The sequence below is a fragment of the Aplysia californica genome, unplaced genomic scaffold, assembly GCF_000002075.1.
Source record: "Aplysia californica isolate F4 #8 unplaced genomic scaffold, AplCal3.0 scaffold00002, whole genome shotgun sequence".
Classification (NCBI taxonomy): domain Eukaryota; kingdom Metazoa; phylum Mollusca; class Gastropoda; order Aplysiida; family Aplysiidae; genus Aplysia; species Aplysia californica.
Genome location: NW_004797272.1, coordinates 2639873 through 2664623, shown reverse-complemented (window position 1 = coordinate 2664623; position 24751 = coordinate 2639873). Strand labels below are relative to the sequence as shown.

At 39.8% G+C, this 24751-nt stretch overlaps 1 protein-coding gene across 1 annotated transcript in view; it reads right to left on the bottom strand.

Moving 5' to 3' along the window:
* Positions 1-24274, bottom strand: part of LOC101858314 (STE20-like serine/threonine-protein kinase) — an 81033-nt gene extending 56759 nt beyond the window's left edge. Inside the window, exons 1-12 of the mRNA XM_005089008.3 lie at positions 23451-24274; positions 17338-17502; positions 15317-15515; positions 14757-14829; positions 12746-12822; positions 11234-11351; positions 10546-10627; positions 9983-10105; positions 8617-8703; positions 7875-8237; positions 6049-6819; positions 4495-4628 (exon numbers count right to left, since the gene is read on the bottom strand). Coding sequence (XP_005089065.1) covers positions 4495-4628; positions 6049-6819; positions 7875-8237; positions 8617-8703; positions 9983-10105; positions 10546-10627; positions 11234-11351; positions 12746-12822; positions 14757-14829; positions 15317-15515; positions 17338-17502; positions 23451-23615 — 2357 coding nt within the window. The 5' untranslated portion in view covers positions 23616-24274. The remainder of the gene's footprint in view (positions 1-4494; positions 4629-6048; positions 6820-7874; positions 8238-8616; positions 8704-9982; positions 10106-10545; positions 10628-11233; positions 11352-12745; positions 12823-14756; positions 14830-15316; positions 15516-17337; positions 17503-23450) is intronic.
* Positions 24275-24751: the final 477 nt, after the last annotated feature.

Below are 24751 nucleotides of genomic sequence, written 5' to 3'. Positions count from 1 at the left end.
TTTTTATGCTAGTTACTCTCTTGTAACACCTCTAATCTTCAGGCGCTCATATGACTTTATGCAGTTGCGAGCGCCGCAAAACCTATACAAAACTAATAAAAAATAATAATAATAAGAGTCGGGGACACCCACGCGTTGCTTCTGTGTGCCTCGGAACAAATCGCCCCAGCAGCAAGCAGCACGACCGATCATCATAATAATGAGGACATACATAAAAGCAAAGCGCCTCTGCCACATCCCAATTGCGACTCCATCAATAATTCACGGGACAACACCCGGCCTGCGTCCTGCTCTTCCGGCATTTCCCTTGCAACCAACGCCCACGACCGGAGCGCCGACTCCACATAGGTCGGGGTGTGGAGTCCCACCACAAAATATCCCCGCGGCCTCCCGGGACTTCGGGGCTGTTGCTGCTGCTGCTTCAGCAATTTCGACTTGTTTCGTGTTTTAGTAAGCGTTTCACGACCCTTGTAATACAATTAGGTATTAAACGTGAAGACAATTTTAAGAGGTGTAGTTCCAGTATTTTGATAAGAGTTTTGCGGCGTTTGCAACACAATGAGGTCTTATTAGTGCCGAAGATAAGAAGTGTTTCAAGAGAGTAACAAACACAAAAAGGAGGAGGGATAGAGACGATAGATGTTTGATAGGAAAGAAAGAGCAAACCACACCAGGACACCCGCCAACCACCAATGCTTCGGACAGTGAATGACGCACGGCGCAGCATGGGTGTTTACATCTTAATCACCCTGTCTTGCTTCTTGAAAGATCTATAATATGACCGTTATTATGTCGATGTGCTTCTTTTTAGTCAAACTCAACCCTGAAATATTAAGCATTCCTATGACAGTTAAAGCGTGTCTGTCACGTTGCCATTAAATCACTTTCAGAATGCTGGTTATTAGGCAAGTATCTAACTCATTGTTGACATTAATTGTTTATGTAATTCGCATGCGTGTAACTGTGGGAGTATTTGTGCGTAAAAGTATGTGTGGCTAGGCGTATAAATTTGTGTGGAAGAGAAGGTGTGTGAAAGAGTATGTGTGTATGGGTGTGCGCGCGCGCGCGCGCGTGTGTGTGTGTGTTTGAGGAAAGCGGGTGGGGCGGAGGGAGGGAGGGGTGAAACATCAAATAAATGTACCCACATCTGAACAATAAAAATTTTAATCACACTTTTTTTTTCTTATCTCATGTAACGCATTACTAGATACAAACTTGTCTTAAATAGTAAGTTGGTGGTTGGCGGGTTTGCTCCTTCTTTCCTATCAAACATCTATCGTCTTTATCTCCCCTCCTTCTTTTTTGTGTTTGTTACTCTCTTGTAACACCTCTATTCTCCGCCACTTATATAATGACCTTATTGTGTTGCAAGTGCCGTAAAACTCTTACTAAAACAACAAAACAATAATAATACTGAACTGTCCACCCATTCCCTCGTAGAGATCCGGTTCGCTTCACAATGATCTACGCCTACTATAAGCTAGCAACAGGCACAATAAGCTTGTCACTTCAGAGGAATTACAAAATCATTTCGGGAGCGGAGCTCTCAGCCTTGTTGCGCGAGAAGAGAAGACAAGAATCAAAGGTAAAGGTCTTTTAGTTTTAGTAAGAGTTTTACAATGGTTGCAACACAATAAGGTCATATAAGTGCCGAAGATTAGAGGTGTTAAAAGAGAGTAACAAACACAAAAAAGAACGAGGGGAGATAAGAACGACAGACGTTCGATAGGAAAGAAGGAGCAAACCACACCACAGCACCCACCAACCACCCACCAACCAAACAAGGTAAATTTCTACTTCAGCCCAAGATTCGGAACTTACTATAATGCCGCCTACGTACATCCGGGGGGGGTCTCCACTCTTAGGGGTAACCGTGACGTCATTGGCAAAAGACGATTTTAACTTATTAAAGAATGACCGAAATAAAGAAGATTGAAGATGGGTACGATACATAAAACTAAATATCACTTGCAGGTACATAGACGTTCAAGCCAGTAATTCCAAAATGGGTTAATTAGGTTACACCTTCTACTTGTGCATAACAGGTGTACAAACAACAATGGGAAAGTTTAGTTTAGTTTTAGTAGAGGTTTTACGGCGCTCGCAACTGCATAAGGTCAAATGAGCGCAAGAAAATATAAGAAGTGTTACAAGAGAGTAACAAACATAAAAAAAGAAGGGGAGATAAGGACGATGGATGTTTGATAGGAAAGAGGGAGCAAACAATACAAGACCACACGCCAACCACCCACACAGAGGGAAAAGGGCGGGGTGGGGTGTTCGCGAGGAATATAATAATATTATTAGAACCACATCAACGCTGGAAAGAAGTAAAAGGAGCAAGCCCTCTGTCTCGGAGCGCCCACTTTCCATCCTCAAGTGCCCGATTATCACTGACGAGTTTGACAGAGCTAACAATGTCGGAGAGGCAGAGGAACAGTGTCGACAGGAAGCAAGAGGAGGGGGGGGAGGAGAAATGGGGTGGGGGAGAATTAATGATCGAACGACATATAAAGTATTGATGGCTTTCGGGTACATTATAATGGAGCAGACAAATTGGAAGGAATGCGACGTTTGCAGTGCGCGAGACAGTGACGTCATTGAGGGGGGGAAAAAGAGGGGGTAGGGATGAGGGTAAACATTGAAGACGCAGTAAACAACGGGATTTTAGATAAGGGGAGGCAAATACATCATATTGGGCGGATAAGAGAAATTCAGACAAAAACAAACATGGATGGGAGACAAGCAAAACACACACAAACACATACAGAGAGAGAGAGAGAGAGAGAGAGAGAGAGAGAGAGAGAGAGAGAGAGAGAGAGAGAGAGAGAGAGAGAGAGAGAGAGAGGGGGGGAGGGAGGGAGAGAGGGAGGGAGGGAAGGAGAGAGGGAGAGAGAGAGAGAGAGAGAGAGAGAGAGAGAGAGAGAGAGAGAGAAAGAGAAAGAGAGAGAGAGGGGGGGGGGTGTTCATGACGGCGCAAACACGACCGGAGACTTTGTACAGAGGCTGCGAGAGTCAACAAATAACCACGCGTCAAAAAGAGAGTCCATGCACAAGCACCAAGAGAGAAGGGAGAGGTTCAACCCCTTTGGAAGAAGCCAAAACATAAGTTATTATTGACAGCAGGCTTTGGGTACACCACGTCAACAACCATTGCCAAAACATATTACTATTTTACCTTGTGCAAATAAGAACACGGCAAAATTACCAAAACAAGAACAGAAAAAAGGGGACAAAAAAGAGGGGAAAACCACCATGGCAGAACACCGAATGGACCCTTCTTCGCTGAATAAACAGGCATTTTGATTTACTAGGACCAATACAAAAAAAAGACTACATGATCTTTTAACAAGACGTTGGAGGCTCTCCACTTTCTCGATTCCTTCTAGACAGTCATCTATACAGAGACACAAAAATGGACGTAGAACGAAGGAATCAAACTAGACAAAACCAAAGAGTATACCCAAAGGAAAGGGAAGACGTGGACTAGTCCAACCCTTGACCAGTTTGACATGCACACTGCTAAACTAAATAAAATCAAAATGGAGAAAAGAAACTTAACCTCATTTCGTTGACTGATAACAAGGTCTATATACACCCCAGTAGCTCATATATAACTTGACAGTATCAAGCCTTTCGAGTTATACCAGTCCAAAATTACTTTCCAACACAGCTGTATGCATATTTGTCTGTACCAGCCTACCTTTAGAAATTGTCTTTCAAGCCATAAGGCATGACAGTCTCTGGGTTCGAACTTCTGTGCGTAAGCTATTGACTCAAATGTTACAATGAAGCAGTAACATTTACGTATTGATACTGACTATCAGTACAACCTGTACTTTCTACCAAAGACAAAAAGGGAATCAAGACAGCAAAAGGGATGATAGAGTAACTTAACAACGAAAACAGGAACAAAAAACTAAACATTAATTGAAAAGAACACATTTTGTTCCAGGAGCTATTAAAGTATGGGCCATTAGGTGTTCAAGACAGAAACTAAGTCATGTGCAATGGAGTGGGCACAAAATTAAGAAGGTTTTTCTAACAAAATTTAGCTTACAACACAAATCATGAATCATCATCCATCCCAGAGCTTGTCAACCTATTTATAGCAAGGGCCCACTTTTGCTTCCTTTAAGAGGCCAAAATTTTCAAAACACACATTTTGCTTCCTTTAAGAGGCCAAAATTTTCAAAACACACACCTCTATGTACTTCCAAGCAGGGCATTAAATAATAACTGTCACTCCCCAGGTGATCCTCACCGCCCACAAAAAAATTACCAAATTCCCCACAACTGGGCGATATTGCTAAGGCTGGTATATATAAAGGAGGCAGACATAAAACAACAAGTTTAAAAGCAGAAATCAGTTTGGGAGGAAAGTTTAAGTAAACCCTGCTATGACATTTTTATAACAAAAACCACCTAAGGGCCCAGCTTTCAGCACCATTCCCTACTTTACAAGCACAAGGAAGAAAAAACTTTGCAACTGACCTGTGCAAATGATCTTCTCTAACTTTGTTCTCCTCCCCAGTGGCGATGACCTTTGTGGTGGTAGAGGTCACAACCTGACCATCCTTGACATAGGTCCTGGTCTTGGTCATTGTACGGTAGTGACTCTTGCTTTCCTGTAGAGACGTAGCAACACAAGTCTGAGAGCAGGGAAATAATATCAAAAAGCTACATCTGGGCAATGCAAATAAAATCAACAGTCACAGTCATGTTCAACGATCATCTAAATCAAAGAGCTTTGCCAAACAGCTCTCATCTGGAACAAAATGCTAAAAAAGTGAAATAAGAACATTACAGTAAATGAAAGTTGCAAATGGGTGCATAGCTTGCAACTAGTTAGATCCCAAGTAACCAATATATAAAGTAAAGGTGGGGAGAAAATAATAATTGGTTGGAGGTGCAGATGACGATGCAAAATATTAAATAACATAACCACAAAAAGAAATCAAAATGATCCCTGCTCAGACAAGTTTGTCATCTGAAACTGAGGAAATTCTTTTTTAAAAATTGGGGTAAAAAAGCAAAATAAAATAAATGCTTTCTAACTTGCAGCAAGGACTACTGTTTGAACATCTGTTTTAAACCATAAGCCAATCAAAACTGCCAATGGCCAAATATTGATCTTACATATTTCGTAAAAGCAGCAAAACAATATTGATATACCTAAAACGTGATTTTTGTCTCTAGACATTTACACTTACAGAAACACTCTCTCTGGAAAGCTAAACAATCTTCAGTATAGGTGCAGTCCTTTAAATTAAACATAGAGAAAGCACCAGTTGAAAGAAATCTGACAATGAAAATGCAAAAGTAATAAAATTGAAAAGCAAAAGAACTTGAGACTTCAGAAAACTCTTTTCTCAAAATTAAACAGTTATTATTCTCTATGAGATGGAATTTTTTCAAACTATGTAGTTTATGACTCAACTTCCTAGGAATTTATTTTAAAAATATGTTCACGATGCAGATATATTATCTTTAAGCTTCAGAATATATTTAAAACTAATAGTAAAATTACATTTCAGGCTAGCAAACTTTTCAAAAACCCAATCGGGGACACCTAACCTTAAAGCATCAGATTATGTAACAACAAACAAAATTACATCAAGTTGGATAAGCTCTAGTTCAGTGGGCTAAAATGTCCTCTCAAGCCTAACCCAGGACAATCACGGAAAATTTGGGACAGTTGGCAAGTCTGAAACTTTATAGCTGATATAGAATGGTGAGCGTGAATCTGCGCTATATAATTTTTATAATTATTGTTATGATGAAATCATGTAACATAATCATCAAACAGCAGCACTAAACATAGATTACTTTCTCTTTATTCCTGTCAATACAAAAATATGGTCTCATGGTGATAAGAGAAAAAAGAAACAATGGGGATAACCAAAATGTAGCTTTAAAGCACAGCACCCTTTAAATGAAAGAGCAGGAGAGCTTCGTGTATTTAATAAAACGCTTTACAAACAATTTCACAAAGCTCTTTGTTCACTTTGCTACACCCATCAGTAGCTGGAGGCGGAGTGTACTCACGTTGCGTGAACGAATGTGTCCTCTCTTGACTCGGCGAGTGACAGGGGCCTCATCACGGTCGGGCTCTGTGCTGTCGCCGATGCTGTCCACCGTGTTGACACTGCCCGAGTCAGACCGGCGGTCAGAGCCGTCCTCTTCACCCTCATGACTCATTCTTGTCTCAAACGTGTCCAGGTCAGTCTGTGGCACTGCACTGATAGAGCTCTCCGGCACCTTGAGGCTGCTCGGCTCACTCGCTTTTTCCGGCTCAGGCACAACCACAACCTGTTTCACGGCTGCAGCGGCGGTTTCGCTGCCCTGCGGTGGTTTGCCATCAACCGGGGGAACCACGAACCCATTGACGACGACCATGCCAGACTCTGGGACTGACACGCCACCGAAGGTGATGGTCTTCCCCTCCTCCTTCTTGCTAGCCGGCTCTTCTTTCTTCTCCACCTCCTCGTCTGCCTTTAGAGTCTCCGAGGAACTCTTGTCGCTGGCCAGACTGACCGACACTGAGGCAGGCGAGTCCGCTGGAAGACTGGAAGTAGTGCTCTCCCCTGGTGCAGTGGTGGCAGAGGGTTTTGCCGGCTCCTCGACTGTTGGGGTGCCGGGAGCTACAAAGTCTTGGAAAGTATCGAACACAACGCTGGCTATGGAAGGTTCCACTGTGGTGGAGTTAAGGACATCATCAATAATGTCAGTAACGAGTTCTGTGGCAACATGTTCTCCAGAAGGTGCATCTGCAGCTGCTACTGGCACCTCGTGTTTGGGTCTAGCTGGACTGCCAGTCTACAAATATGTAGGGGAAAAAGAAAACACCAGTTCTCGGTTTGTTTACGTGGGGTAGACTATATCACTAGATCTACATTGAAGTATTTAACAAATAAATACGGAGAACAAAAAGAAGCAAGACATTTCAAGAGAACAAAAAAGGAACATACTAGTGGAAGCCTTGACCTCTTGTAAAGATAAAAGAAACTGAACAGGCAAAGTCAGCAATGGTGTAACAAAAAGATAAAACAAAAGTAACTTGGGTAGAGTACTTACTTCCTAACGATTGCAAAATTAAAGTCAAAGTGTCATGAAAAACAAAATATAATTTTGGGCAGTGCTGTGAGGTCTGAAAAATGTTTTAAAAAAGATCTGAAGGTCTTTACATACAATCACAAACAAAAGTAGCAGTCAAAGTCATACCAGTCACAATAAAGCTATGTGTAAACTTTAAAATGTTCCCCAAAGAGGCTAACACCGAAGATGAGATAAAAAATAATACTGTCATTTTAGTTAAAACTCGGGACTATCATTTCCATTTTAAAGTGTACGCAGCATATATTTTGTCAAGTATCCATGTTGCAGCCCGTCTCTATAGACTCACATTTAACTCAGTAACTAGAAAACTAGAAACAAAAAGAGTGGGGTTTTTTTTTACTCTGATAGTCTTGAAAATCACTTCATTACTTTGCCAAGGTCTATAAAAAAAAAAGAAAACCACTGAGAAACTCCTACCACAGCAGTAAACTGCCACTTAGTATCTTTACTCCAAATACCATTCCTTTAGATAAAGTGGCTTCACGAATAAAAAATTCTTAAACCAAGAGACAAATCCACAAGCTGCGAACATCAACATGTGGAAGTGTAGCTTTTGAAAGCTCAAAATATGGCAAACTTCTCTGCAAAAATTCGTCTCATTGGCAAAAGCCACAAGCCATCTTAACCTTTAAATCTTCTACTCCGCAGATGTATTGGTCATCTTAAGACATTGACACACACACTAAATTTATTAATATAATTGACAGAATGGAAAGAAAGACCCTTCGCACCTTCCTATCAATCTTCTTTCTTACCTGGCTTGTTTCTGAGCCGTCTGATGTCGACTTCTCATCGCCGATACCTTCGTCTGAGGACATCGTCAGTTTGTCCGCATCCACAGGAGCTGGCTTCACCTCTTCCCTCTCCTTCGTTGGCGTCTTAGCCTCATCCTCCTTCTGTTCCACAGTTTTAACCTCTTCCTCTTTTCGTGATGGCACTGGAGAAAGGCTCTCTGGCGTGGGAGGAGATGGAGCTGGTTGTTTCTTGGCAGACACAGACTTCTCGGGAGTAGGAGATTTTTTTGCTCTCGCAGCGGCAGCAGTTGCTGCTCCCGTTGCAGGAATGGATGGAGCTGGCGCCTTCTCAGACTCCTTTTTCTTTCCCTCTGGCTCCGCACTCTGTGGACAAGAAAGATTATTGTTATCATTGCCTTTTTTTTTTTTAGTAGAGAGAAGCACATCAACGCAAATCTACTGTTTCATTCTGGGGTAAAGCAAGATAGACAGACAGAAACAACAGAGGGAAAGGACAGAATCAGGACCTCACTGTCACATCCTTCAACCACCACAGATGGTGCTTTAACACTTACTCACATTTCAAGAAATAATTCTCAGCTTTAGAATTTCTGATGATGCAATTTCTTACAGCTGTCATGTTAACCCTAACCCCCCTTTTTTTGTTTACCTCCCCCTAATTCCCAAACACTTCAGGGGGTAGGAAGCTACGCCTTAGTTCACTGACAGTTTACTTTTTCACAACAAAGAATCTACAAAGTACCTTTTCTTTTTCCTTGGCCGTACCCTCGTCACTGGCCGTTGAGATGCTGTCCAGGTCAATGGACTGTGAATCAGCACTCATGTTTCTCTGAAATGTTAAAACCAACAAAACATTACACAAAAAGTTTGTGAAACAGACAGCATCAGCATGGACCTGAAAGAAAGGCATAAAATTGGTAAATGAACAAAATTGAATTGTACATGAGCACACATTACGGGAAAACATGAGAAAGCTTTGCGTGGGGTGACAAAGGAACAAAATGAACATAGTTTGGAACTATGACATTTTAATAACAACTGAACGTAACTCATTGCCTACCTACCATATACTTCTCATTGCTATCCCCTGAGAGCCCGCAATGTCAATGCTTATTTTTATTTAAATCACTGCGACATAACTGACAGACACAGAGTCAAGAACATCACTGTAGTAGAAACTGAAGGGGAAGCAGCAAAGATAGACAGTTGAAACAGAACTTTGACCGTAGAATACGACGTGACATCGGTAAGTACCTAGGTAATAAAAATTGTACTTCCATCAACATGTCATTAGACAAAAACAATAGACCTTAACATCATCAGGGAAGAAGAAGGGGAGATAAAGAACATAGATGTTTGATAAGAAAGAAGAAGCAAACCACACGAGAGCACCCATCAACCACCCACAGGTGTGTCTTAGGGAATCCACGACAGGGTAATTATTTCTAAATGCCCTCGATCTTCCTCACCACTGCCACACTTGAGCTGCAATGTACTGCACCGTCATCATGGGGTTTTTTGGGGGGTTTTTTTTACAGCAGAGGGTTTTACGGCGCTCGCAACTGCATAAGTTCATATGAGCGCCAAGGGGTGGGTGTCAACAGAGAAGTCTTTACAGGGAATCAGACTTATTCTGCTCACCTCTCTAGCTTCAACAGCACAAGGTCTGCTTCGACTACCAAGGCACCCCGGAAATAGCGAGTCACAAGAGAGTGACAAACATACAAAAGAAGAGAGGAAAATGACAACAGTAAGGATTAAGAAAGAAAAAGCAAAAATTCCCTGTGGTAGATCAGGCACAGTTATGAGCGTGACATGAATCGGCCCATTTACAATTTTTTTGTGCTTGAACGAGAAATGTCCCCCCCTTTGGGAATGGCCTAAAAACACTACAGTCAGTGGCACTGCCCCAGGGGGGTTCATCATGTCTATGAACTGCATCTCAATCAAGTTGAAAAATCTATAAGTACAATCTTTCCTCTAAAAAATTTCAGCCACCTTCACTACTTGAGGAAAAGGAACACATTTTCAATGATCTACTTCTTCTCAACAACTAAGAAGGCAAGTTCAAGCTGGTTCGTAAGCATGCATCCTAGACTATTACAAACCTTGATGGCAGCAATGTCTTCCTCTTCAGTGAGGTCCTCCACCACTTCCACCACCTCAGCCTTGGCTTCTGAGATGAGGTCCATAATACCTTTCTTGTTTTTGTAATCTTTGATAAATGGATGCTGGGAAGGAAAAGAGGACATTTTCAAGTTCATAAGTAGACCTCCAACTCGTAAGCTCACTTTTTTCTCCAACTAAAGTCTGTCACACCACACCAACACAATAACAAACAGGTAATAGTTTGATACTAATGACTAACAGAAATTATTTTACATTGTCCAACCGTAACATGACCACTCCAAAAGAGTAACAAAAGGCAATAAGTCTTTAACAAAATTCATTTGAATCACCACTGCTCTAAGGAAAACCAGCAGCCTCATAAAAGGGGAAAAGATGAGTATCCAATTACTGTTTTGACTATAGCCAGATTCAAATATTCTGCTTTATATTCAGCCATTACAAATGAAAATACTCTTCTTCCTACAACCCTACCAGTCTCACTTCATTCACAGCAATGGGTCCAAAATAAAAGAATAGTCAGTGCTAGGAACAGAATGCATACCTCGAGCAAGTCTAGAGCCGTGGGCCTCTGCTCAGGACTTTTTACCAGGCACTTTTGTACAAAATCTTTGAAGCTCTTAGACCTGGAGAAAAACGTGAAAAAAAGAATGCATCTCATGAAAATCAATTTTTTGTCCAAAAGCAACGATAAAGAAAACAATGGACCATTTTCACAATGTCAGATAAGACAACAAAGAAGGCAAGAACCTGCAACAACCCTTCTTCAATGAAGAAGCAAGACATTTATTAACAGCGACAGACGCAAAGAGCAAAGATATCCTTCACAAAGTTACACATATTGTAACTCCCAAAAGACTAGATCTATTAAGACAAACAAAAGAACATATTTCAAGGAATTGAAAATGTTAGACTATAAGCCAAGTCATCTCACGTTCAAAATAGGGGCTTAGAAATATAAAGGTGGTCAGGTGGAATGGGTAGTGCTATTGTTTCTCAAACTTGGCAAAAGAAATAGTTTCACAAAAATGAATCTTCAAAAAAGCTCTTCATGAGTTCAACAAAAAAAGATCGAGCATTTTTTTTAAAGGATTTAAAATAACGGAATCATTCTCTACCAAAACCAATACATCAATCTGGAACCCATATTTGCCTCACCTTATTTAGTTTTCAAGTCTATAGTCACTTACACTAAATGCTAGGAGAATCTAAAATCAAGAGAAGCAACTCACCATTTGGAGGGTTTGTCAAATCCTGGCGGATCAGCCTTTTGAATCTTGATCAAAACACGCATGGGATGCATTTCCTTGTTGGGAGGCTCAATCTGGGCAAACTCAATCAGTGTGATACCTGGGACAAATTGAACACATTCCCAGAGAGAAACTTTAAGTACAGCTACAACTGTATGTCTTCATCACTGCTTGCAGCTTTAAAATACCTATCACACCCACATCAATGTCATCTTAATCACAGACTCTTTGATTGAAATTTCATTGTGTTCACCTATTCAAAGCTTCCTTAACCCACTAGTTGCAGCTACAAAAAGTATAAAATTAATCCTTCTGGGGTTCGTTTGTTCATTTAATAATATTTTGGACTCCATAGGCCTACAAAAACAAGTTTTTTCGGGGGGGGGGGGGGGGGGGGGGGGCGCATATTAAGCTTAATTTCAACTTGGGATGTAATTAACAATGTACAGCTAAAATTCTGGAAAGCCTTTCTGGTACTCGGGAAAACTACAATCTACACCCAAACCATGTTTAATTCCGAGAGGTGAGGAAAACTCATTATACTCTGATTAAATGCATCGTGTCATTAAATTCTGGGGCAGACTTATAAACTTAGAAAATGGCAGTTTTCTTAAGAGATGTTACATACCACTTTTATTGTTTTTGTAAATTACAAGGAGTCAACTGGGCTATCTATTTTTTGGGGGGTAAGTGTTTTACGGCCCTCACAACCGCATAAGGTCATATGAACGCACGGGACATAAACATTTTCAGTTTGGCAGGAATTAATTTTGAATTTGCCTGATCTCGAACCCAGGACCTATTGAACGAGAGGCAAACACTTTAACCTCTAGACCACGAGAGCGTCATTGGGTTATTTAGATATGTCTGGTTTTCTCAAAGTGTAGGAAGCATTAAGTTAAAGTTATTTCTCAGTAAAAGTAGGTTTGTAGATGATTATATACAAAATATAAAGTAAAAAGTCTGTCGCAGTTACAATTTATTCAAATTCTCTCTCAAAAAGTAGCACTGCATATCATCAACCTCCCACAGTACTGGAACCAAAGAGTAATCGCCTTGTTAAAAACTCACTGCCTGCTATTGAATAAAAATCTTCATCCAAGGAAATCAATATATTTACCCATATGCAGAGGTGCAACCTTCATGAAATTGAAGATAAATTTAATTTTAATTCTGATTAAAATATCATTCAAGCTTTGAAAAAAATCTACACGCCATAACCCTCCCCAAAATGATACATGTACTATACTATTTCAATATGGAAACTTTTACCTTGACAAAACTCTTTTTTTTTTATGTTACTGAGATCTTTATAATTCCCACTGTTTCACTGAAATCTCTTCTGTGTAAAATGTGTATAAATTAAATACCTTCTTATCTTCCTAATTTCAACTCTTGAAACAGAGCAAAAGCAACAGAGCATACAATTTCTGCAAAGCAAGTATGTCCAATATACACAAAATTATAGAAGAATATTAAAGACTTTTTGCTTACCAAGTGACCAAATATCAGCCTTGTAGTCGTAAGGTTCATCCTTTAATGTCTCACACATGATCACCTCGGGAGCCATCCTATGAAAAAAAGCAAATGACTTTTGGTGAAAATAGATATAACACTGCATTATTAAATAGGCATATATATTTAAATTTAAACACACTAAAAAAGTAATTTTCATTATAATTGGTCGCTTTTAAGGACAAGCAGGCTAACCCAGATTTCGGGGGTTTCCAGAAATCTTGACCTACACCAAAAAAGGGCATTGCCCTACCTATAAGAGAAGTTTGGTTTCATTGGTGTTTATATTTGTTTGGTTATAGAGAAAACTCTCCTTGTTTGTTAATAAAACTGAACAAGGGGCAAAAACTTTACCTTCGATTTTTTTTTATAACAGCATTTTTCGGGATAGCCCACTTGTCCTTAAATAGCGACCAATTAATACTAACACTTTGTGATTATGAGCAAAATCATGCTTTTTATACCATTCTCGTCTAGTTCGATGAATGACTTCCTGTGGTAAACACTTTACAATTATTGATTTAAGATTAAACCAATATCATCAGTGCCAAAACAAAGTTGACTGAACTTCAAAAATCAGTTTTATACGGACAGCATTCCACAACAAAGGCTTGATCAAAAGTGGTCTCAGAGAGCACATTTGTTCAATCTATGTCAAGTTTATAAAAACAAACACACCGCATTTAATTCATAACACAATAGAAAGAATACAGCCTTACACAAGTAAGATTTAAACTGCTTTATTTCAGTTTATTCAGCTGTTTTTATTTTTGAGCTCCCATGCTCTCCCCCATAAAAGATCTAGGTCTCTGTTTCTCAGGAATGAATGGAAAATGGATCATTGTAACACTACATGAGAACCCCCATCATATCCATACTGGGCTAGGTAACAGATTTTCAACTGATACCTTCTCAGAAAATTAGTCATTGACGGTACAAGACCTACAAAGATGAAGGGCCTTTGCATTTCTCAAAAAGGTAAAGGATTATCACATCTCCTATGTTGATTTACATCACAATCAAAGATAATGAGCTAAATGAAACTTATGTTCAGAATAAACATAAACTGAATTTTCTACCCCCACTGAGGATTGATCAAGTGTCCAAATACATGGGAGAAATACCCAGGGTGTCATCAAATAAAAAAGCAGAAACTTTAGACGGAGCAGAAATCAAAGGATCTTGTCACCCACCATAGTAACTTATAAAAATTGTAAAACAGTAGGAATCTTTTAGTTCTAGTTTCAGTATAAGTTTTATGGAACTTGCAAAACAAGTAGATCGTGTAAAAGCAAAAGATTAGTTTAGTTTTAGTAAGAGTTTACAGCACTTGCAATACCATAAGGTCATATAAGTGCCGAAGAATAGATTATGTGTTACAAGAGAGTAATACACAAAAAAAGAAGGAGGGAAGATAAGGACGACAGATGTTTGAAAGGAAAGAAGGAGCAAACCACACCAGAGCACCCGCCAACCACCCACGCAAGAGATTAGACGCAACACCAGAAAGTAACATACAATAAAGGAGGAAAGATAGAATAAGTAAGATGATAGATGTTTGAAAGGAAAGACAGAATGGGAGGAAACCTGTCAGAGACTACTATACACTACATAAAGGAAAAAATCAGTCAAAACTACTGGCCCCCCTTATTATGCACCACCTTTTGTCATGAACTCATAAACAGATCACACTTTTAAAAGTTGAGGCAGGGTCTGTGGGTAAAAGAAGCTAAATCAAAACATGCTTTTTCAATTGAAAAATTAAGGTGGTCTAATTAAATACACACAGCCTCAAATTGACTATTTTTGAGAGGTGAAGAGAATTTTAACAGCTCCAATCAAAAGACTGTCAGTTCTCCACTAATAAAAACACAACAGCTAAAAGAATTCAATATTCATATGATTAGGCAAACCCCAAATGTAAAGAAAAAAGTCATTGACCGCAATAAAAAGCACATTATAGCAATAAATTAGACTTAGAATGGCTTACCAATAAGGAGTACCAATAAATGTGTCCCTCCTTTGAGTGGTCTTTGTGTTCTTTGCTGATACTCCAAAGTCAGCTGTTGAAAGCAAGCACATTATGAATCAATAAAAGACAGTCATGAAACTGTCAGTTTGAAACGGGCTATCAGCTATTTGAGAACAATTCAGAACAAAAAAGTCACAGATTAAGCTTACGTCAAAATTCACAGCTGCTGCCTTTTAACTATTGAAACTTTGCAAATCCACAGTGGATCTAGAGACATAAAGTTAACAAAGGACTCATTTCTTTTTTTTTTTTAACTCTTTAAACGACTTGAACACATTTTTTGCTTTTATTGTAACCAAAACTCAACATGACAGTAGTCTTGATACATAAAAGAAAAATAAAGAAATCATGCCTACTTCAATTCATTTTCAAATAACTTAGTAGTTTAAATGAAAGAACTTAAACAAATGAGACTCTTGGCTTGAGTTTAAAATCTTATCAAACGACTATAGGGAAAAAGAGAAAAATGTATCTTCCTTGAAGAACCAAGTCCTGATAAGAAACATGATGGGACCTACCTAATTTTACATCTCCCTCCATTGTCAGTAGAACATTGCCAGCTTTGATGTCACGATGAATGACCTTTTGTTGGTGGAGATAAGCCAAGGCAACACACATCTCATGGGCAACATAACGAATCTGAGGTTCTGACATAGGCTTTTCCAGGTCCACCATGATAGAATCAAGAGCACCACCTCCACAGTACTCAATGAACATCTGTGGAGGATGAGAAAGAAAACAAATCAGCACACTTCTTAATAATTCATAAACGCTTTATGTGAATTATAATTACACAAGAAACATCTATATTTTACAAATAAAGTTTACCTGAGTAAAATTATCACACAGCTATTTGCATATTATAACAAGCCACACACAGAACTAACCACTGTTGTACAAAGTCTAATTTTATGCAAAAAGGAAGGCTGTATAAAAGATGAATTTAGATCTTAGTAGCTACTTTGTGGTCATTGATCCAACTTCTCAAACCAAAACCCAAGAAGCACATACAAAATGTTTAACAAGTGTGCACATCCTAATGTCAAGATGATAATAAAGAGCAAACTTAAAGGAAAATGATGCTACACATAACTCATCTCATAGAGAAATGCAACACGACGCGGTGGAATTAGGCGCCATCAATTTTTGGACAAAGAGTTATTGGTACATTTGCCTTGCTTTTGATGAAAATAAAAGTTAAGACATTTGCGGTTGAAGGAGGTGGGGCCACTTGGTATTAGAGATCAAATTAAAGAAAACGGTCGCCAAAGTTTGGCGACTTCCAAGGCTGTGATGTCCTTAGAAACAACAAATTTACACTTATTGGCCTTTGATCATCAACCTTTTTCAGTAAAACGTGTGCAGGAATGTGTTTTTAAATTTCAAAAAAGGTGTAGAGCTTTAACAGAAATTTCAGTAACTATTGCCCTGCGGATGGACAAATGTTGGTTTCTTTGATTTCACTATTTTGATGAGTGCCTGATTTCATGATGATGCCACACAAATGAGCTCTGGCTATACACTCAAAATCACAAAACTTTATCTCTCTTCCTATATTTCTTTCCCTTTACACTTACAACACTACACATACCCAATTCTACATTGGTTGGTTTCCAAAATCCAACTATCAATGTATATAAGCATAGGATGCATTATACGCGGATAAGATGCAGAGATACTTAAAAGCCAAAACTCATTTACATTCATTGGATAAGACACACCAACTTTTTCATGGCAAAGACAATCAGCTTTGCTGGTGGATTTTTCCATAACCACACTTCAAAAGAAAACAAATCAAAATCAAAGTCTTTGCAGTGTCAGTCCACTTGACTGACTATCTACCATTATGTTTCTGTTCTTTTTGTCTTCTGACAGTATACAATACAATCCACAATTCTTGTTGCTGTTATCGATCCAGCAATCCACAATTCTTAACATTAGCCTTCTGCCATTATTATGATTTCGGGGCAGACTCAACATTCTCTTTTGAATTCCCTGTGGATTCATGCTCACTCAATGTAAGTATAATGAAAATATCCTGTATTTTTTTAAGGAACCACAGTTGTTAGCACATGTGATTTTTCAAATCATGAGATTAACCCTGCATATTTATTGGCCCAACCCTAAGCAGAAGAGACACCCAAAACTTTATGGAGGCCTGGAGAACCAGCAACGAAAAGAAGCCTTCGCACTAGTGTCCATTTAGAGATGAACAGTAAGAAGAACAAGACCCTACCCCTAGAATCAGATCAGAAAGAGACATCTAGAAGAAACAGTCAGATAAATTATAGGGGCAGGCAAAATTTTCAAAGGGGGCAAATCCTTAAAACTTCGGAGCAAGGTCACTTAAAGAGAATTAATGCACATGGCACCATTAGTATGATCAGGAGGACAGCGGGTAAACAAAGTGTATTTAAATGTAAAAAGAAGGAACACAGAAGACTCAAAAATTATAACGATACATGATGACATATAAACCCAAATTCTTGACGAGACTTACGTGTCTACTCTTACAAAACTAGGATGAAAGGAAACCTACCCATAGCTTGTCATTGAAGAAAAAAGCTTCATGGAGTCCAACTATGTTCGGGTGTGGACATTCAGCCAAGATGTTGATTTCCACAGAAAAGTCTTCAAGGTCTTCCTCATTCTTAATCTCCACTTGTTTCAGGGCAGCAAACACATTGGTTTCCTTATTTCTTGCCTGAAAAGCAAAAATATTTTACACATCAAAATGATTCAGACTATTTATAGCAACAAAAGGAAAACATTAGTTCTACAGATTTAAAGTTATTTCTAGCCGGAAAATGTTTTTTAAAAAATAGAATAGCGTATACAGTATACACATAAAATGTCCTTTTCCAGAAATGCCTTTGTTTACAGACATGACACAGGGGGACTCTCGTGGTCCAGAAGCTAAGTTTCAGGTGTTCGCCTCTCATTCAATCAGTCGAGGGTTCGAATCCGGATAGCCAGGGAAAATTAACTTCTCGAAAATGTTCTCCTTTCACATCCTTTCCTACTCTCTATAAATGTTCTGTCATCTGCTTTCATCTCCACTTTCTGCCCCTACCACCTCACCTCCATTGCCCCCCTCCTCAGGACTCCTGACTCTTTCTGCAGCCTTTCTACTGCTACTCTTTGGCTCCTTCTTACGGTAGGTAAGATCTAACACCTAGCCTTCTTGGATAAGGGCAAAAAATCTCGGAGGTCCCGAGTGAAAGTTGTACGTTAAAGATCCCTGATGGTCCAATTTTGATAAAAATAGACTTCAGCAACCACCCTGGCAAAATTCAAAATTTCCAACCAAATTGAAAACGGTTAAAGTGTCCTGTGCGCTCATATATGACCTTACGCAGTTCCGAGCACCACAGAACACTTACTCCCAAAAAAATTTAAAAGATGACACATCGATATTTTCGCATTTTACAGCCACAATTAGTTGCCCGAACATGGGATCACATTGATACTGTTCAAAATCAGAAGCAATACGCCTAAAAGGGTGATCCAAAACCACAGAGAGCAACAATTAGGTAACTACCCGCTCTTCACTTCTACACCAGAGCCTGTGCTGCTTTCAAAAGGCCCAGAAGAATTAGAATCATTAATTAAATTTCTTTCAGAAAATAAAAGGTAATTCGCAATGTAGCAGCTGAAGTATCGTAACTCATTGTTTTGGCGCAAATCACATATTTCCAAGGCACCAGAAAGGAGTACCTGCCCAATAAAAATTTCAGACTAAGGAGTCATGCAATTATTTTGTGAAAATACACGAGTGTATCAAAAAGATAAATCAGAGTTTTGCTCCTCCTGTATAATTTGAAAAACACAAGTATGGTGGGTGTGTTGCTACCCAACATATTAACCCTTCCAGCCCCAGCCAGTTTTGTGCACTCCCTAACCCCAGTCCCAGCCAATACAGCAGTATTTCAGAAAAAGAGGCGTGCATTTAAAAACGTGATGTAGTATCTATGTAATGAGGTTTAGATAATAACATGTAACAATTTTTAAAGGCAAATGAACAAATATTATGAAAATCTAAGTTAAATTGGGTTCGCTAATTTCGAAAAATGCTCAAATTCGGGACCCCCTGAAACAGAGAATATACGCTCTTGGGACGGTGGGAGGTACAGGCACTGCTGAAAATACACACGCTCGGGGCTGGAAGGGTTTTAAAGTATTGAGGGGTCAGTTCATTCATATAAAAATGAATACGTGTCACGACGCTGTGGAATTAGGCGTTCATCAATTTTGGAGCATGCGGAGTTACCGGTAAAATCTAAAAGCTAAATTCATTTGCCTTTCTTTCAATGAAAAAAATACAAAAATACCCATCAAGTCTGTCTTGATGGAAGTCGAAGTATTTGCTATTTAAGGAGGTGGGGGCAGTCTAGTTTTAGAGGTAAAATTTTATACAGAAAATGGCCGCCAAAGGCTGATAACTTTTACGTAGTGAGAGTCCTTACAAACTAAAAACTAAATATAAATTTAATACATTTCTTGCCTTTAATCAACGTTTTCCAGTGAAATTCCCCTGGAATTGGGTTTTTATATTGACATTATAAAAGGTGTGGAGCCAAAAAACAAAGATCCGATAAAAATTGCTAGACTAGTGAAAAAAAGATTTCACCACAATGCCTCACATAAAGTGACAAGACTTTAAAACATTGTGTTCTTCTTAAAACCAAAGACACAACTCTGTTTAAAATGCCAGACTTACTTACTAACTACTTGGTCATAGTAATGGCAGTAACTTAAATCATATTGGCCCTGAAACCAAATCAGGTACTATTTTACTTTCACTTTTCTGTCCCAGAGCCTTTTTCCTGTTCATTTTTATCCCTCTTACACACAAATACTGACTAATCTGTCACAAGTTAATATCATCATCATCAATGCCTTTCACCCCTGGCAGGGTATAGGCCACATACAAGCTCCTTCCAAATTGATCTCTATCCTGGGCCATCCTTCCTAGATCATTCCAAGTGAGCTTCATCCCTCTCATGTCCTTTCCACACATTTCCTCCATGTCTCTCGTGGCCTACCCCTGCCTCGTGCTCCCTGTGGGTTCCATTGCAGTGACGTTTCCGCTGGGCTTTCTGAAGGTGCGTCCCATCCAACGCCACTTTTTTAGTCCTATTTCTACTTATATGCTTTTGTCCTGTCCTTTCCCATAGCTCTTCATTTCTTATTTTATCCTGCCACTTATTTCTTAGGATACTCCTCATACATCTGTTGATGAAAGTCTGGACTTTATTCAGCACTGTCTTTGTTGTCTTCCAAGTTTCGCAGCCGTAGAGGAGCACAGACTTGACATAGGAATTAAAGAGTCGAATCTTGGTGTGCAGTGAGATGTTGCTTGCTTTCCAGACTTTTGATAATTGCTTGAAAGCTGACCTTGCCTTGGCGGTTCTTGCTTTTACATCTGCCTCAGTCCCACCCTTACCATCGATGACACTTCCAAGGAAGGTAAAGGAGTCCACTTCTTCTAGGGGATTGTCTTCCACTGTCACAGCAGGGTTTGACACTTCTTTCTAGCTTCACTACTTTCGACTTGCCCGTGTGTATACGTAGGCACTGTTGAGTTCCTTGGTTTTTTCTTGCATCTGAAGATGTGTGTGAGAGAGCAGTGCAAGGTCATCAGCGAAGTCCAAGTCGTCCAGCTGCTGCCAAGGGATCCACAGTATTCCATTGCGCTTGCCTCTGGTGGCTTCCTTCATGATCCAGTCAATTGCAAATATGAAGAGAAAAGTTGAAAGCAGGCATCCTTTTCGCACTCCTGTCTGTACCTGGAATGGTTCTGAGAGTTGTCCTTCGAGGAAGACTTGGCAGTTTGTTCCATCATAGGTGGTCTTCACAAGCTTGACAATTTTGTCAGGTATTCCATAATGCCTGAGTTTCCACAGAGTTTCCCTGTCACGATGTCAAAAGCCTTTTCATAATCAATGAAGTTGACAACTAGTGGTGAATTCCATTCAAGCGATTGCTCAAAAATGATGCGCAGAGTAGCCATCTGGTCCACACATGATCGGTTCTTGAGGAATCCTGCCTGGTTTCCACTGAGCTTCTCATCTGTTGCCAGCTTGATTCTCTCCAGGACTATCCAGTTAAAGACTTTCCTAGGTATGGACAGGAGTGTTTTGCCTCTGTAATTGTTACAATTGCTGAGGTCTCCTTTCTTTGGCAGCTTGATTAGCGTGGGAACATTGTTCCTCCAATAACCAAGTTGTTGAATGCACAGAAGTGTTGGAATCTTTCTCCGTTGTCATTTGCCTCTCCTAATCCATGTCTGCCCATGATTTCCTCATGCTGATGATTGTCCGAACCTACCTCTCTTTAAGTTGCATTTAGGTCTCCAATGACAATGTTGTTGTCCTTACCTGGAAGTTTGTCGATCGCACTCTGCAGGCGGTTGTAGAAGTCATCTTTATTCTCCACTTCTGCATCATTGGTTGGGGCATACACTTGTATGATGTTCAAGTTTATGACCTTCTTCCTACCATCTCTTTCCTTGAGTTCTTTTTTAGTTCCAAATGAGGCCATGATGATTCTTGGACCGTGCGCTTCCCAGCCCCTAAAAGTCTTAAATTGAGCTGTTTTGGCTATGACAATCCCTACTCCTACCCTGTGAGGCCCATCACAGTCATTTCCTGAATAAATGAAAAGCTCCCCCTTTCATTCGCTTCTGTCCAGACTGGTTCAAGTCGGTCTCCCTGATTCCCAGTTTGTGTGTAGGTGGTATCGGTGCATTTCTTGGAGGACCTGTGCAGTTTTTCCAGCCTCATAAAGGGTCCTAATGTTCCATAATCCAATCCGGAGAGACCTCGACTTGGATGATGGTGGAGGCTTCTGCCCAGCAGCTTCCTTTCGGCTTTCACTGCTTCGCATCATAAACTCTCCATTCGGAGAAAATCCATGACCAGCCAAGGAAAAATAATGGCTTTTGCTTGTGTATGTGTTTCTTTAACAAGTTCTTTTTACTAGAGAGGATGTTCGCCTCGAGACGCAACCCCCGACGTGGAGGGAGGATGACTTTGTTTCGGGAGTCACTACCTGGTTTCGCTATTAAGTCGCCTCCTATGACACGCTAGCACCACCTCAGTCCTATTCTTTTCAATGTCGGGACTGCATGGCTGGCAAGTTATTGGTTTTTTAATATATTGGATTCTATTCAAACTATAAAATACTAGGCCAACTTGCGCCCACAGTGATTCCACACTGAGGACCAATCCAGGAGGTTTGAATAAAAAGTAATGGTGTGCATTTGTACTTTCATTCCAGATATGCAACGCCGTGGGGGGGGCCAGGCCAAACTGCTGTATTTTTTGCTGCAGATCATATTATATACTAAAACTGTCTCAATTCAATTTTACACAAGTTCTAGTTACAAAAATTTCAAACCTCAAAATATTAACAACAGGGAGTGTGTATGCCCTCCCCTATACACCCCCCCCCCCCTCAAACCCCCCTTTAAAAAATAAAAAACGAAGTGCCTATTTCTCCGAACATTCGGGAAAATAAAATTGAACTCTATTTCTCCTAACGGTTTCCGATCTCGAGATTTTTGGGTTATTTGCGAGATTTTGGCGTCAGCCTTTCATTCTGCCATTCTGCGAGGACTGGGAAGAAGCATTTTTTGCATCAAATTCAATTATACTAGAGGTAGATCTAGAGATTTTTCAATGTCTGAATATTCAGATACACTTCAGTTGTGGTTGGGGTAACGTTCCCGGACTATACTTTATTTGAAAATACCTTCAAAAAGTACAGCGATAAAACAAGACTGCTCCACCTTGGCAGTACTTATTTTGCATTTAAATCTACTCATCCAGCAAATAACTATATAATCCTTCGTGGAAAAAAAAATCACTCCACGCCCCCCCCCCCTCACACTTTACACACACAAACACACACACACATGGGCCACTCCATTCGCTTATTATCAACAAATTTCGAGAACGGAAACCGCTCTGAGGAATAGAGTTCAAGTTTATTTTCCCGAACGTTTGGAGAAATAGAGCCGGCCAAAAAAATATTTATAAGTCTTGTACTAAATCCCCCCGAACGTTCAGAAGCACAAAAATGGGAAATTTACTATTAGATAATGTGTTAATATAGCTATAGTTCAAATAGAAATGAATCAAATATTTTTTTAAACTATTAATATCTGCTGCGAATGTCAAATTCCAAATCCGTGTAAAACAGATTCGTGATTCAAATGAGAAAAAAAAATCGGCTAGACCTGCTGCAGTAATACAATAGGGGCCTACCTGAGCCTGAGCATGAGACAGTAGTGAAAGAAAGATAATACACCACCAAAACAAATCTACGGATCTACGGGGTTATGGGGGGGGCGGATGCCCACCTGTTTTCCCCCATTTGATGTTTTGCAGTTGAATAAGGTTTGAAATTTTCTTGAAAATAATTGATCTGTGACAGTTTTAGAGGCCATAAATATATGAGTGATCTGCAGCAAAAATACTGTTGTTTGACTATCCAAAAGCAGTGCATCTAAGACAAGACGTGTGCAGGAGGAGAGTGAAGGTAGAAGATAGGGCCTAAATTTTACATATTTGAATCTTAGACTTAGAGTTTAGAGAAGAGATAAGATAAGATTTGCAAATGTCATATTATAACAAACATTAGGCCTACCTTGTATACTGCACCAAATGCTCCCTCTCCAATCTCTCCAATGATATCCCAGAACTGCTCAGGATCTTGGTCTTTTCTAATGTTCACATTCCACAGGCCCTTCTTCATCTGATCACTGTCAGAGCCAAATTTGAACAGTTTCTTGAAGCTGCTGAGGAAGGACATCTTGAATTTTCTGCTGTCTGCCTGTTGCTAGCTAATTTGAGGCCAGACCCTCCACACCGGTCGCCCAGACCCAAGAGTTAGATCTGCAACTGGTGCAGGTCTACGTCTAGATTTACAGTCTACAAGACTAGACCCGGACCAACAAGACTCATGGGTGACACGGACACTGATACTGATGTCACGGATGATAAACAAGTTCTTGACAGTGTCAGTATGCTAGATTTCGTCCATTGGTAACGGTAATCACATGCATCAAGAAAAAAGAATGCCAGTTTGTGCAACCGTGTAACTGGTAACGATCTTATAAAAGAGAAATCCAACGGTAAGACAATACGAACACGAACACACCAGAAAACTTTCACACAGAGCACTGCTTGATAATCACAACTTCCTCAATACTCTCTGAACTCAAGCATGACCTCAAAATTGTCACTCTAGGTTCACTGTTTATAGAGCTTGTAAGTAAGTACGAAAGGTTAAAACCATAGAGTAAAGACTAATTAAACACTACATGAACAGATTGTTTTTTAAAGCTTTCAAATTAAGTGCAAGTAGGCCAACAACGCGAAAACTGATAGATTTCCATCCTGGAAAATGTTGATATTCTTTACTCCTCACTTAGCAGATGATCGCCATTTTGATTGTTTCTGACTTGCGCAGTGGCCAATGAGTCAGGAGGAGTTCCTGTTTCTATTAATAGGTTTAAACCTCCAAAGGGAACGCCCACCTGTTCAGAACCCCTCCTCGCGAGACAATAATATTAGCCAGGGCTAGAGCTATTATTGAGCAACAATTAGACTACCTGCTTTTGGAGAGTATTATTTACCTTTAAAAGGAAAAATGAAATTAATTACAGAAGCTTACTTCCCTCAACTAGGTTATATGAATGCCGGGAAGGCATTGTCGGAAAAACATCATAAGACGATTAAACATGTGTATGTATGTAGTGTACATGTATGCAACGCCCTGATTCTGATCGAAAGGTTATGCTCTCGGCTAAATTAATAATTACACAACCCTGCACAAAAAAGTAGACTATAGGCCTACATTAAAGTTCAGGCATCGAAAGAGAAGTCTGAAGTTAATTTAATGTAGCCCAATATCATAGTAAGGCGTGTCTCCCCTTGGCCCTATGA